This window comes from Athalia rosae, chromosome 5, assembly GCF_917208135.1.
Source record: "Athalia rosae chromosome 5, iyAthRosa1.1, whole genome shotgun sequence".
NCBI classification, from domain to species: domain Eukaryota; kingdom Metazoa; phylum Arthropoda; class Insecta; order Hymenoptera; family Athaliidae; genus Athalia; species Athalia rosae.
Window position 1 is genome coordinate 7,896,550 of NC_064030.1, and position 16,259 is coordinate 7,912,808.

General features: G+C 42.3%; 1 protein-coding gene across 1 annotated transcript in view; it reads right to left on the reverse strand.

Annotated features, from left to right (window-relative positions):
- Positions 1-15,951, reverse strand: part of LOC105685858 (lachesin-like) — a 28,142-nt gene extending 12,191 nt beyond the window's left edge. Inside the window, exons 1-2 of the mRNA XM_012400294.3 lie at positions 15,372-15,951; positions 807-925 (exon numbers count right to left, since the gene is read on the reverse strand). Of these exons, the coding sequence (XP_012255717.2) occupies positions 807-925; positions 15,372-15,444 (192 nt within the window). The 5' untranslated portion in view covers positions 15,445-15,951. The remainder of the gene's footprint in view (positions 1-806; positions 926-15,371) is intronic.
- Between the last annotated feature and the right edge of the window lie 308 nt (positions 15,952-16,259).

Consider the following 16,259-nt stretch of genomic DNA (forward strand, 5'->3'; position numbering starts at 1 on the left):
TCCAAGATGAAAAAATGCAGCCGACCCCCGATATATAATAGAGACGCCGATAGGCGAGGAGAGAAGAACGATCGAAGAGTCGAACAAAAAGGTCAAATGGCACATCCGCATTCGGCATTATATGGCGCAGCACCGAAAATAAGCGTGTATACTTATATCGATACGGAAAAAACCAGCTAAACTTTATGGATAAAAAAACTGATGAAATGTTAGCGAAAATATACGTACAAAAAAAAAATTGAAAATAACATCTAATGCCACGTATTTGTTGTAGAGAAATTTATGCAGTGACGCAGTGAGACTCATCTTGATTATAACGTGAAATTGGAAACTTGAAAAACTCGATATTACACCGGATAGTAAAGAGAAGCGACTTTAAAAAAACATCGATGTCAGAATCACCGCGTCTCACCAGTAGACAGCATCTAGTTCTGGTCGTTCCTATGCGCGAGCAAATCTGCGAGAAATTCGAACGAAAGTTTGCTCAATAAAGTCCAGAAACGGCTGTGTTCACTGCCCCCCGCGGTCAGACGAGAAGTAACTAACAATCCTGAGGGTGTATTTGTTACGCGAAACTCCTAAGCACCTATGGAACTATCCCAAAAGATTTCAGCTTAGGCTGTACCCAATTTCAGTGAGAACTCCGGATTGGAATATGCGACACCCGAGAGTGGTCGCCCGGGAAAAAAAAAAAAAAAAACAAAAACAGAAGAAAAAATGCGCCGGGATGAGGATGTAAAACGAGTAGTGGTATAAAGATTGCAAGGGTTCGGCGAAATTGCACAATTTCATGCGACTCTACGCACCTTGTATTTCTCGATGTTGCGGATACTGCAGGTAAAAACAGCCTCACGACCGATGGCTGCAGTCTGATTGCCAACTGGAGCAGCAAACACGGGTCCTACAGGAGCTGGCGTAGAAGTGACTGGAATTCAAAGAAAAAATTTCTTACTCAGGATTAAACGTGATCATGCGATCGGACGAAAAATCTCCGATGTAACGCGACGACTGATCGATCGCCGTATCAAGGTGAAACGATCGTTGAAAATTCTTTCGAAAATCCATCGACCGATCAACGTCGTCGCGACGCATATATGTGAAATATTTTCACGGCTGTATACAGTGATTTTCCCGCACCGCTCGGGTAAAAATATCGCGACGCGGGCCAAAGTTTTTACCCATTTTTGACGAAGAAAATTTCGTTTCACAGCTTTTCAGCAACTTTATTCATTTCGAAAATACTCGCCTGGGGAAATCAAGATGGGGGAATATGTCCCGTGTACCGTCTGACCGGAAATAATGAGCCGTCCGCTTTGCGTTCGTTGAAAAACAGTAGCGCGTACGAATAATTTCCGGTACCTACCCGGCCAAATAATATTTCATACAAAATCGAAGATGTTTCCTCCGCATCAGCTTTTTTAATTTACATCGGTGCAGATGAGGCTCCGAACGCTCGTTGCCCACGCGATATTAGAAATAAAAAGAATAAAAGAAAGAAACGTTCGTTCAACCACCTAACCGCTGCGACCCCGGCCTTGGCTGTTTTTTTTTTTTTTTTTTTTCTTCATTTTGTTCCATCGTCGAAAGGGATTATTTTTTCTCTTTCGTACCGTGATTATCCTCAACACCCGCGGAATTGAGCTCGGAATAAGATCGTAGGTGTAATTAACGGCGTGTGGGGCTAGTTAAAAATCTCGCACGATGAAAATAAAAAAGAGAGAAAAATCATACACGCGTACTCGTACAGGGATACGCGGAAATGTAAAACAGCCGATTGACTGGATATGCATGTATATTGGTCTTGGGAATTGTCGCATCGGCCCGCCGGCAGGCCGATTTTTCCGTTTAATTTAAATAACACGGGTAGCATTAGTTTGATTGAAATTTCCATATAAATTCAGTGGCAGGCGCTACCGCGCGCGGGGGGAGGGAGGAAGGGGGGTGAGGATTCGCGTCCGCTACCGCGAAATGGCGATGAGCAATGTACGCGAATCTATATACATATAACAACCGCGCGGGAGTTAGAGTACTTGATAAAAGTGTCGGTGGTAGGGAATGATGAAGATATGACGAGTATATAGGTGCATATATATAAAATATATATATATATATACATATACGTATGAAAAGACTAGTTCCTGAAGCGAGAGGTAAAATATGTAGGCCGATGTCTCGCGGATCGCATCTCCTATAGAAGTTGCTTTTCATTTTAACATTACTACAGGGAACGTTCAACCCCCGTGGATTAATATGAAGTGTGATTAAAAATATTGCTGACGTATAGGCGCATCGCAACCGAACGCTTCCACGATTCTGGTACATTTTTTGCCGGGGCGAAGAAAAGTCCAACATCTCGCTCCGCTGCTGTACTCGCGGAATCGGCGCGGAAAAAACGAAAATCTCCGTCGGCCCCGACGATATCGGTAAAAAAAAAAAAACCGAGCGCGTCGAAACGTTCACCGCGTCACCGTAACACGTCGGTTCCGACCATTCGTTCCATTGTTTCCATCAGATTCACCGGAATTACAAAACACAAGTTAGACGAAATAAAGTTAGGGAAGATATGATACATAATTTCGCGCTCCAGAGATGACGGGGTCCGGGTATTTCGAGCCCGTAGATTAGCGGTAGGAAAGCACGCGATCCTTGTTTTATTTTTCGCTTATAAAATGACGAAGCTCAGATGGCAGTTTCGAAGTTAGTTCGTTTGCGCGAAACTCTCCTTGGGAATCTCTCGAATTCGAGTCTTGAATGTGAATTTACAATTAGAGAAAAGGCGCGGCGCGGCGGCGGCGGCGGCGACGAGGCGAGGCGAGGCCGATTCGAGCGAGATGATCCGGTAGGCGGAAAAGGCGTGGGACAGCCTAGAGTGAAATGGGCATACTTCCATCGGATATTGCGTATTCTAATTCCGGACTCCGAAAGTAAGGAGATGGAGTATGCAACGAAAAATCGAGAGGATGGTGCCACGTGTATCTCGTCGGTAAAATTATACAACGCGAGAATATGGTGCCAATTTTCAGTCTCCTTCGAAAATATTCACAACTCACAAAACTCGGTTCATTTTCACAGAAATTATCGATCTCTCGTTCGATCTTCTGTTCCGATCGCGGCTATCGGCACGTTGTATTAAATTTCATCGATGGACTTTTCAAAAAGTGTTCCGCGAAAATTTGCAATCATCATCGACCATATTTTTGGAGCCGAATGTGGTGCAGTAATGTAAAAGGATATATCATCGGAATATGATCTGATTATTTTTCCTGATAACTAGGCGGTTGTAATTTCCGATAAATTCTAAAACGACATCTAAAATTTCAAAAGCTGCGGATCCTTCGCTGAGACCGTGATTCCCTTCTCTGAATATGAATTAAAATATTTCAGCGAACCAATTTTAATTGGACGTTGTACGTTTTACGTACATACTTATATATATATATATACGCTTGAATTTACAAGATTTTTTCATTATTATTATCATCATTTATATAAATTCGCAAATACGAAGCACACATGGAGAGAGGATGAAATTTGAGTTGAAATAAAAGTCGTCTGCAGCATCGGTCGTACAGCTACAGGCAGTTGAGGACCTATACGACAAATTAACACTAAAAGCGCCCGGGCTCCAGCGGTTAATGTGAAACCACTTCTTCTAAAGTATCGCCAGGAATCGAGCTTTTTTGGGTTGTGCTTTTTTTTTTATTTTATTTTTTTTTTTTTTTTTGCGAAGCATACATTTCCATCCCCTTTACGACTGCAGGTGAGCGCAATATCAGAGTATAATATTCAATGAACGAGGTATTTCATAATTTTCAACAAAATTTGTTCAACAGAATTTCGAAATTACTTCGAGCTTTTTCAAACGTCACGAATGTCGGGTAAAAATGAAGAGGCTTCCCGCAACCCCTACGAATATACTTTCATCCGATATAATCAGATCTCGATGCATCCCCGCGAACGCCGTGTGCATCTTTTTTTTCTCCTGCTCCGACGAGAACTTTGTACCCGTATACACGTACAAACCGATGTTCTCCAACCCGTGACTTTCGAAAGATATAGCCGAGGCTCGCCGCCTGCAGTTCACCGTACAGCTAGGTGGTCCGTGGACACGGTGGTGAGTTTGAAACAAATCCGATCCTCTCGTCGTAACTTCGATTTACTTGGCGTGCGCCTCGGAGGCACCTTGAAATATGGGAGGTAGGTCTTCAACGGGCGGTTGCACGCAAAACTAACCTGGCTCGTTAATTTCGCCAGACGGCAGGCGGAGGTCGTGCAGCCAACCCCCCGAACGAGTCGTGAACTTAGGAGGAGACGTCTGAAGGACGGAGTTGTCCGATGTTTCCAAACTCAAACTCTAACGGTGAAAAAGTCATTTTGGGTATGCCGAAGAAAAAAGAAACAGTCGTCACGGAATTATCCTAGAAGAAATCCGAGGTCTCTTCGGAAATTGGGGAACCCCTCCCTCCGCCCCTCGGAGGGCTCACTTTTTCGGCAACGTATATACGGATATTCGGGTGGAATTTTTTCGTACTGAAAAATCGAATAGCTTCCCTCTTCTGGATTTTATACCCTGTAGGGAAAAAGTTTGACGGGACACGTTGTCGCGTTTGGTTTTTATTTGCGTTTTAAAATTGCCCGCTTTTTTTTTCTCTAATTTTCTTTGGTTACTTTTTATTTCGCTCACCCCAAAACTTATGGGTGGAAAAAAAAAAAGAAACTTTTTTACGTTCCTGTAATACACGGGTTATACGGTTTAGTTTCGCACGGCAATTCGTTGTGACACAATAAAATCTGTCGCGTGATTATTTTCGTCCGTATAACTTTGAGTTTGTTTGAGAACTTTAATTAGCGACGTATACCTATATATTGAATAATTGAACAAAGTTATCCGCGCGGTACTAAGCTGACAAAAAGTCTAGGACAGAAAAAAACAAAAAAAAGAAAAGAAAAGAAAAGACAAAGAATCATGGATGAAATAGATTTTTATTTTCTACGTATGTGCGTCGTAAATATTTGATTGAAAAGTTTATTGGTCGTATGCCAAAATAAACAAACGAAAAATGTTTTAAAAAACGAGACGGTAGGGGTAAAAAAAGGTAATGTTTAGTAAATAAATAAACTAACGGGAGGAAATCCTCCGGCCCAATCAGTCGAGGCCGTAAAATCAAGCGGATTAAATCCTACCGGAACCCGTAATACGAAACCAAAAAACTTATACGCGCACGTATATTCTTTGAATCGAAATACCCGTGGAAATACATATAAATTGGAAAAAAAACAAATAAATAAATAAAAATAAACGATTCACTGCGATACCGGAGAACAGAGAGCGAGGTAAATAATTAATGAATAAACCGTTTTAATTGACAATGAATGACACGGCTTTGACAAATGGAGAGAAGAGAGAGCGAAGCGTATCGATTTGCGAGAGAGAGAGGCTCTTTTTCGCAAAATGAAAAACTCGTTCTCCCATGCGCCTACACATTACTTTTCAAAGAATATTGAAAATTTTCCAACTTCCGTTCCGATAATTTAACGACCCGATCAACTCTGACATTCTTCGATCGAACTCTGCGTAATACACGTCCCGCGTTCATCTTTTTCCTGTAATTTGTTTCAATTCTTTGGAATCGTTTCGATGTGCGAGGTAAATAAAAATGACGGGTTCCCCGTTTCACCCGGCTCGGGATCGGTGAAAATCTATGTGGAATTCTTCGCCGCCAAATTGACCTCTCCACATCGAACGAACCGACCGGTTCCTCCGGACAACCCGTAAAACCCATCGGACCGGAATTTTCCAGAACTTTCCACAAATCTGATAAGAAAGTCAGAATTGCGATCGGTGGGTAAACTATTGACGCCGGCTACGAGTTCGACCTGCAATTTCCGAATGGCCGGTGTCCGCGGACATCCATTTTCTACGACAAATTAAGGTGAACTCGCCACACTATCCGGCATCAAGCTGGCACGAACCAGTAATTTTTCGTACATTGATTTTATCAGCAGCGTTTAGCGTTGGCTCTGTCTATCGAATAATTCATGTGAGAAAGTTCGCCGCCTCGGTGCCGAACACGATGTCGGGATGAAAAAAAAATTGCACGTAATTTGTGATCGGTCGGTTATAGCGTTCGCTGCTAATTTCGCTGTCGGGAGAATCGCACGGTTTTGAAAAATCTGATGACGGAAAAAGAACCTCGAATCGTTGGCCGAAACAAAGCAGAAAAAAAAAAAACAATGACTTTTTACACCTGTTTCAGTCCAGTCTGGATTTTCGTGGATAAAATTTTTGCCCGGTGCAAAAAAAAAAAAAAAGAAGGAATCAATCAATAAATTATACGTTCGAACGTGAACCTTTTTTGCGAATGCGATAAAAACATTATCTAAAGTGTAACCGAACCCCGAACCATCATTTTAATGCGGCCGAACTCAATTTCAGGAATCGCATCTGCATACAGGTATACGGGGGAACTGCATCGGGGCGGCGTGTCGCGTTCCATCTATGGTAATTGGCACATGATTGGAAAATTGAAGAGCGCCCTTATGCGACGGTATAAACGTCAACGAGAGGCCATATAGCGATTATTTCGAACCCTCCGTAAACGGTTTTTTTCGTCGGTGAGTTTACTTCGAGTCAAAATAATTTTCAAATGGAAGTGGTCGCGCGAGGTCGCCTGATCGCCGGCATTCGAACTCGCTCGTAACTCCGTTCGACGGTACAAAATTCTAGCCCACATACCGCGATGTCGGATACTGCTTTTCGAAGTATTCATCGAATGTCCATAGCTACGAAGATGCGTGTTCGGAGTTATATTCGGAACTTTCGTCCATTACACGCAGATTTTATCAAGCGAGCAGACATCGATTTTCACCAGAAATAAATAATATGTGTGAGGTGAAAATAGTGTCGAAAATAAATATATAATTATGGAACCGAAATCCGGTGTTGCACATCGATATTGTGATTTTCATTTTTACAAAGTTCGCAAGTTCGAGATATTTGTTTTTTCTTCAGGATCGCTTTTGATTTGTTCTAAAAATTCGGATGATCGACAGTTCGTGAATCGGACTATCAAAAAATAAGGAATCACGATCGAACTCACGCCACAAAATGATTTCGCACCTTATCCCTTTCGTTCACCTTTCACCTATTCACTTATATTTTAAGAACCACCCTAATATCGACGGATCCACGTATATTTTTCAAGCCCGCGACACGATTCGACCATTTTCGAAATTCACGATCTGATTTTTATTATCGCACACCATATCGAACGTGTGTAAGGGTACGCAGCGGAACAGTAGTCGCTGGTTATTGGTATACCTAGTTCAATTTAATTTCATCATTATTGAGTTGGTTTCAACAGGGTTCTACTCGGCGAGGGTTGTTCCAACGCTTTAATTAGGGCCTAACTCGATAACGCGACGAATAAATTATGCCCGTTACCGGCCGGACAAGAAATTTCCATGAGAAGATGATCATTGAAATTTCTTGTAGAGGTGCTTCGGCTCGGATCGTTGTAGGGTTGTCACCGATACCGTATTGAAATTCACACGCAGGGTATTCCAATTAGCGTAAGCCCTTAGATATTTTCCGAAATTTCACTCGCCCGACCTAAATATCGGGAAATCGCACGGGAGCTACTCGATTGGCACAAACAAGGGACAAAATAACAAAATACTCCAAGCGAGGGATCGGCGAATATACCGCCAATATTCATAACGTCATTTCACCCTCGATGAATGGAGTGTTTGAAGTTATAATTCTTCCATTTTGACCGCTCACCCCGAAAGAGCTCCTCCAGTCCGCTTCCTCGGGCAAACGAATCGCTCCATTTCCTTCGTCGTGTATATATGTATATATAGGTGAACTACTTACGCAGCAGAGGAATGTCAAGTTTTTCAAAATTCTCTCCTCCTTATCAGCCATGAGAATACCCGGTATAAATAAATTGGTTAATTGAATTGCGGCTTTTCCCAGAATATCGACACTGTCTATTTTGGGGAATTCTAAAGTGACGTTATTTATAGCGTCTCCGGGACGTTTCCATTGCATGTGTGGATACAAGGTGACCGGGCATCGATTGACGCTCTACGAAATGTACACCCGAACTTTACCTAACCTGAGAGTAAATAGTGACCGATCTTCGACGCTATCTATTTGCTAAATCATTTCACACGTCCCAAGCCCAAAACTAACGTGCAACAACATACGGCATTCTATTCTCAGCGAAATATCCTCCAAGACAGATCACTCGAAATCATCTGAAATCCTCTCCTTAGCTTTCTTGGTTTCCGCAATCTCTTCTCATTCGCGGAAATTTCGAATACCTGTTATATTTCGAAATCATGATCGTATATATATATATATATACTCGCGATCGGTATTCCATTTGATGGCGTGTTATATCGAAATGCGCTCCGGGTTTTTTGTCCGAGAACACGAAATGTGTAGGAGGAAATGTGGTTTATACAAAACGAATGAGAGGCGAAGTTCATTCCATGAATATTTTATTCCCGAGAATCAGACATTTGAGCTTGACGGAGAGACCTGCCCGCGAATAACGTCCGACCTCAGGTTTTCGCTGGGGAGTTGATCATCTAAATATAGTGACGGTTGAAGTAACGAAAATCATTCGTCTCAAAATCCTTCGTTATTTCTCAGGTACGCCGGTAGCCTTGGAGTCCGGTCTAAAAGCGAAGCTAATTATCGAAGGTGATAAAAATAAAATCCCAAAGTTTCCCTGCCGTTTAATGCGTCGGGTTTTCTGTAGTTCGCGTCGCGAGGCTTATTTCGGAATGAATGTAACGGAATTTCCACGAATTCATTGTCATCGAAGCCAATCGATGGAATACCCGTTTGGCTCGCTACGTCGTGAAATATGCCCTAAAACGCCGAGGGGTGAAACCGTTTTAAAACACCGACGTAGGTACCTACCTCCGGCTGTATCATCTACACACGTAGTATACACCGGCGATAAATAGGTATTGCGATTTCCGGCTGCGTAAAAGTTGATTAAAGAATTCCTGTTAAAAGGTTTACGATAATCTCGGGAGTTTCCTACTTTGCTGCATATCGGTGTAATAAGTAGAAAAGAAACTTGGGGTTGTTCGGAGACGCCTTAGAAAAAGAAGACGAACTTTTCCAAGTTCCACTCTCTTAACAAGTTCCTTTGACTTTATTTTCCGATGCTTCGTATAAACTGTCGTAACGCTGAAAACGCATCAACACAAGTATTCCGATAATGTTACACAAGCGTCAAAACAATACGGAGGGACGATCGTCACCTCGGACAATTTAATTTTCCACCGCTTCACGCATTTTTTCTTTCATCGACCCCGACGAAAATACGTAATCCGATACGATGATTCGCCGCCCTCCCGCCCCCCTCCCTGGACTCGCAAATTTTCTCGCAACGACGCGATAATACGACGAAGAGTAATAAATCTGATTGCGAGATCGTAATTACCGCTGAAAATTCGCATCGATTTCTTCTTACTTTTTTTCTCCGCATTTTTATTCGGTAAGTTTTTCCGAGCACGAATGCACCTGTAAAATCGGGTAACTGCAGCCGACTATTTCGCGAGGGTAGAACTTTTCAGTCCGCAACACGAAGACTTCCGGCTAATAAATGAAAAAAAAAAAATTTCGGACACCATCCGAGATGATCCAAAAGTTTTTCCGCCACCTGAATTATTGAGCGCGGTAGGAAACCTTAATCGTGATTCCGAACGGTCGTGACTCACGGAAAAAAAAAAAAAAAAAAAACGAAATAACACGCTACGATCGTGACATAGATATTTTTACGCACTGCAGCAGGATTTTCTCTAGCCATGGTATCTTTAATTTTTTCCCATCCTAAGTCACTGCGATATATATGGCTGACAGCGAACGATAAATCAGTAATAGAAAACTAAGAAATTCTACTTTGTTTGTTTCTATTTCGCCAATAAATAACCGAGCGAGCGCTAATAAAATGATACACATATGTATACCGTATGTGCACATTTCCAACGGATATATATAGCGTTTTTTTTTTATTCATTTTGACAGACTATTATTTCTGGCTAACTTCATACGACGTATTTCAGCGAACATTGAACGAGCGGAGGGGAAAAAACGAGATTCTTTGTACAGCGGCTTTTTGCAATACGGATAACAGGATGTAGCCCATACTTGTTTAAATCGGAAGCAATATACATTTTCCGACGGTACCGCGATCCGACCCTTCGCTGTTCGGACGATCGCTAGATATCGGGTCCACGGAATTCTTCGAGATTGTTCGTTCGGCTGAAGCCGGGCAGGATAAACAAATTGTATCTCGTTGCAGACTTCATCCATAATTCTTCGTATCTATACGTTCGTTTCAACGTAAGGGAGTTTGATGGATAAAGAAAAAAAAGGAGGAAAAGAATTCAGATCAATGATGTTTGCGCCTTGCGGCGGCACAAAGAATTCCAAATCGTGTAGATATAAGACGAGTTCGAGTATAGGGTAAAAATTCCTTCGTACGTCTTCGTAGAAATGAATCTTGTCATTTCCTGGTTGTATGCGCAATTGTCATACAATGACGTTAATTCTGACTAGACGGGTAGGTAAAATTTTCAGAATTTCAGAACCTTCAACGATTCGCAATAACGCAATTCCCCTGTCAACTGTAACGAGCCGTTCATGAGAAACTGCAACGCACATCCGCGCAGGGTTTATATCTAGGACCGCGGTTATGAAACAGCCCTGTACCACACGCTATTCGGCAATCCGACGCTGTCTAATTACGTCGATAAATAACTGCAGCGGAATTGAAGAGAAAAATTTCTTCTCTCAAAGGACCAAAACCCGCGACGGAGATGAATTTGAATTAAGATAAAACTCCCGGAGCTTGCGAATCAATCGCAACGGCTGCGCGACTTTCGTTTTGACAACGGGTCAGCGAACAGCAATATGTACGTGCGGGTAACAAATTTTTGACGAACGAACAACGGATTTTCATGTACGCGAAGTTTACCGCTTTACGAAGAGGAATATTTCAATTTTTTGTTTTCATCTCAAGTATGTACACAGCTGTGCATTTATACCCGAGTATGCGCTCCATCGGATTGCCGAGCTCTGCGGAGGAGCGGAATTAGTTTTGCGGTTGCTATTTAGCGCCATTTTGTAATTGGCATACCTACAAGTACACATAACGTAAGTGTACAAGTCTACAAGTCAATCTCGAATCGTTGATCCGAAGATATCACCGAAGGTATCACCCTTCAAAATTGATCTACAGCAATTTTCCTAATCACTCCAGTTGTCGGTTAGAGGGAAATCATAATGCAATTGAGATACGAGCATTGAAAACTTGATTCCACATCTTCAGAATTTTCTCAACCGCGGGTGCCGACGATCATTTCTATCTATATCGATCCGTAATATAAATTACTCGGACGTAATCCATTATCACTAACAACGTCGACGGCTCTGAAAAGCGATTAATTGATTAATTTCGAAATACCGGGCTACCCGGTGCAGTTCAGAGGTGAGAATAAAAACTTCTCAACAATAATTCTTGCTCCGGTGTCGTATTTTATATCGAAAGAATTTCAAACTCTCCTGTTCCAAAGACGACTCGTATGTGTACGTGAAGCGTTACGTACGGAGGCGTCTGGCCATCCTGCGACGTACGTGTGCCCCGGTGTGGTGTGTGCGTTCTCAAAGTATCCCCGGAGCAAGCGGAGGGTGAAATATAGATGCTGGACCGCGTCACGACGCTCTCTAACGCCGCGACTTCGACACGTGGGCATCGGTGGGTATCCGGCGTCCCTCGGTCCCCCTTTTCCACCTCTATTGACTAAGCGTGAGTTTGTTTTGCTGACGGGTGCAGAATAAATGACTGGTTGAAGCCACACGGACCCTCTTGCCCCGCTTCTTCCTCCTCTTCCCCATACTTGCCCCCCCCCCAACCCAAATGGTCCCGTCCCAACCATTTCGCTCACTCTTCCCAACCCTTAAAGCATATCTATGCCACTGATGACGTCTTTTTACCGGCCAAGAGAACGCGCCAAGGGTTTCCACGTACTACAAAGTAACCGCGACGTCTCTCATACCACGCTGCAGTTCCACCGACGACTATAACGAGACGGCCTTTTCAACCGATTGAAACTATGGCATAATAGAAAACGTTTTCTATAACCGTACAATTCAAAGAATGAACGTCTACCTTTATCGCGACATCTTTTCAAATGCATCACAAACAAATATATCTAACACGTCCATTCAGGTTACACACGCTCTTACAATCAAATTCGCTTGATTGATAAAAACTGTTAGATTAGGATTTTCGAAAATTTTTCACTTTTCGAATGATGTTATCAAATTTCTCGGTGAAAAATACATTTGAAAAAACATTTATATACGAATCTTAAAGTCTAATTTTTCTTACCCGTTATTACTATGAAATTACTTTTTTTAGAGCAAATTTTAATGTAGATATTATTACAGGTATACGGTGCTGCATTTTCTGATCGAAAATAGTTTTACCACTGTATACGGAGAACCGAGTAACGCAAATGTTCTAATGTTCTCCGGTAACGACTATGGTGAGAATCATACCCAATACTAATGGCAAAAAGTAATAACGAAGTATAGTGCGTTACAACGGGGGTGCAGCTTATCAGTTGGGTTATACAAATAATATCTTCTGCGCATTGTTAAACTACGGCAATATTTCTTTCTATTTGCTTTGTTAATGTTTCTGCGCTAGTAGAATTTTCATTTCCGCAAAGGTTTCATTTACCTTATGGCGGAAGCGGAGCTTCTAATTACGGTTGCATTCAACGTTTGCACGTAAAGCAGAAAACACGAGAATCTTGTAACGCCGCTTTTCACGTGTCACGGATATCGCCGACATCGGGTTTCCACCTTTTCTCGCGAATGTTCTTCAACCGTTTCATAATATCCTTCTCAACTTTGTGCCACGTTATCGCCACCCGAAAAACAACCCGAGTAAACGGATCCCCCTCTCCCCCTCTCCCCCGCGACCCCCCGCAAAAAAAGACGAGATCGCCCGAGCATCTGATATTTTAATAACGGGGACCGTAATTAAAGTGAGAACAGCAATATCGAGGTGATGACGTAATCGTCGGCGCCCGCAATTGTTGAATTCGTCTATAATCAACGTCGCGGTGGGTGTTCAACTGCCGTCTGGAATCTTAATTTATGTCATAAATCGCATCCGTTAATTGCGTTACGCGGGCAACGCAAACACACCCGCGCGGAATTCGCTACTGCACAAAATCCTGGAATTCGAGCTAAATATTCCATGGACTGACCACCGCGAGGACCACTAATTAGAAGCTTGTACGACTTTTAATTAACCCGCGCCGTTTCCGAAGCTTAATTTTTTTGTATATTTTACACGATGCGGTTTTGCGTTACAATTTTTTAATATCGTTTCATATTCAACGATAGGAAATTATCCTCGTCGATGCACAGGTACAGTGTATACCCTTTTCGCGTTTTCATCGCCGCACGATATACATAATACATATACATACCTACTTGTATCTGAATAAGATGGATCTTTCGATGATGAAAAATATATTTTTATTTGATTAAGTTTTTTCCCCTCTTATTTTTCTATCGAAGAGATATTTCTGCAAATAGGATAGTTTTTCTTTGATATTCAATGAATAGCGAAAAGATAGTTTGCTCTACTACGTCGAATCAGCGCGCTGTAAGCTCTTTTAAACGAAGGTACCTGCACACCGGCTATACGTATCGTATAGAGCCAGTTTATGAAAAGGTATCGCATGTTCCAAGGTTTATTAAATCTTCCAGCTGGTCAGGAGCAGGAGAGTGCAATTATTATTTTCGAACCTGCTGCTTTCGGCTGCCGAGACACACATTTTTTTCCCCCCCTCCCCACCGAGGAAAAATGAACGATGATTCCAGTTTTACGATACAATGAAAATTACTTTCCCAAATTGATTGCTTGTTACTTATAGTTTATTCTAATATTTTCGTATTTACTGCACACTCTTCAATTCCGAGGAGCGATACGATCGAGGTATCCTTTTTTTTGTCATCTTCAATTCCGTCGTCTCTTTATTTTCAACCGACGTGGAAAAATGTTTGAAACGCTGACGCGTTAAAATATGCGAATATATACAGAGACGAGGAGAGCTCAAAAGTGCATGAAAAATACTTTTGCAGTTTCGAAACTCTCGATATTTTTCAATTGTTCTTTTCCACTCGTTCGTTCAACGGAACTCCTTCACTTTCAAACTTTACAAGTTTCGAACCTTCGATATACCATTCTCGGATACGAATCTAGGTATATGTGGGGAAATTGGGCAATTGAATTCCTAACGAATCAATTCGGCGCGAATCAGAAGCCTCTTATACCGGATAGACATTGCCATAGGAATTCATTCAAAGATTCAACAGTTGAGGGTTGTTTGATTGAAGAAGAAGAAAAAAAAAGGAGAGAAAAAAATTTGCTTATCTGAGAGGGTAATCCAAGTTATTGTTTCATCGAGAAACACCCTCGAGGATAAAAGTTTAAATATATATACCGGGCGCAAAGTATTCAACGATTCATCAAATAATTTACCAAAACATATATATAGGTAATTACCTACATTCATCTCGTAATTAGACGCGCCGATAGAAATTAATAGCTCTTCCTCAAAAGAGAAAGAAAGAAAAACAACAACTTTTATCTCCTCCGAACACCTTATTCAAGCTTGCGATTATCAGCGTATAATGGTTTAACTTTTCTCAATCTAATTAAACCGATCAAGGATCGTTGGAAACTGCCGCTCGGCAGGCTTCGAATTCACACGTGTCTGTGAATATTTGTAAAAAAAAACAAAGAAGCTCCGTAACCCAAAAAATGGAGTTTCGCTAAACGAATAAATGAAACTAGATTTGAATCCTTAAAAAAATCGAGTCTTCGCATCCGAAATTTCATGCGTACAGGGTTAATTGCTATACAACGTTAAGTTTCGCTAATTATATAAGCTCGTCTAATAGCCGGGTTGCCAAAATACAGGTCGGTACAAAATCCGTTTTGTATTAATCTTACGAGTTTTATAATTCAATTCACGCAACGAATCTTTGGTAAAAACTGACGGGAGGATAGTAGTAACACGCGTAAAGCAATTTCCGCGATTGGTTCGGAATAACAATCGGCCGGGATGTGTTTAAAATATATTGGAATCGGTCGATCGTCGTCGACGACGACGACGAATAAATTCATGAATGAAGACAAGGTGAAAATAAAAGGAATCGTCGCTGCCTCCGTAGACGAAGGGTGATGAAATAACGCGGGATTAATTATACCGCGATATCAATCGAACATAATTCGATATACTGGTTTAAAAAATACAACCTTGGTGTCCACCGGATGCGGTGACGGTATTAATAACGTAGAGGGCCAGGAATAATCTCGTTCCAGAACTCATCACTCTGTTTTATTAGTTGACAAGTTTGTGCCTCCGATCACCAAAATCTTCTCGTCGACGAGGGACGGCGAAGGTATTACAGACCGTTTCCGTCCTCACAACAAACCGGATAAAAAATGAATGATATATTCGGTTCGGTGATCCGAGTGATAACAACCGTACGATACCGATCACTCTCTCACACACCTGGTAAAATGAGATTTTCGACGGAAAATAACATAAACTTCTCAACGCGGGGGGGGAGGACGGGAGGCGGGAGGAGGAGACGGCGGCGGCGGGGGGGACGGGAGGATAAAATATAATATTTTTTATTCTTTTCTTCCCCCGAGCGTTATCTCTGCTTAATCCACGTTCTCGACGACGTGGTTTAAAATATCGTACGTTATCTTTCTGTCATGTAATATCTCATCCCGCAGAGGCCCGGGTCGCTACTACCGCTGCCTGGGACCTTTCACGATACCTCGACGATCCCGTATAGGGAAAACCTCCCCTAGAGGCACGCGAAACGAGGGCGCAGGCGTCCCGGGCGCTCTTGGCTGTTGCCCGGGCACTGCCTCGCGTTCACAAATCTCTCCTGCGCTGTAACAAGTTTCTTCACACGTGTATATATATATATATATATGTATATATATATACATAACACAAGCTATACGGGTTCATCGCACACATGCGTATATCAAGAAATAGTATACGGGGGGGGGGGGGGGGGGGGGGGGGGGGCAACTAGCGTCGGATACCGGGGGACACCCGTGTACACTGTACGACGAAGGGTGTCCGTCCGACTCTCGCACAACCACCACCACCCCCCCCCCCCC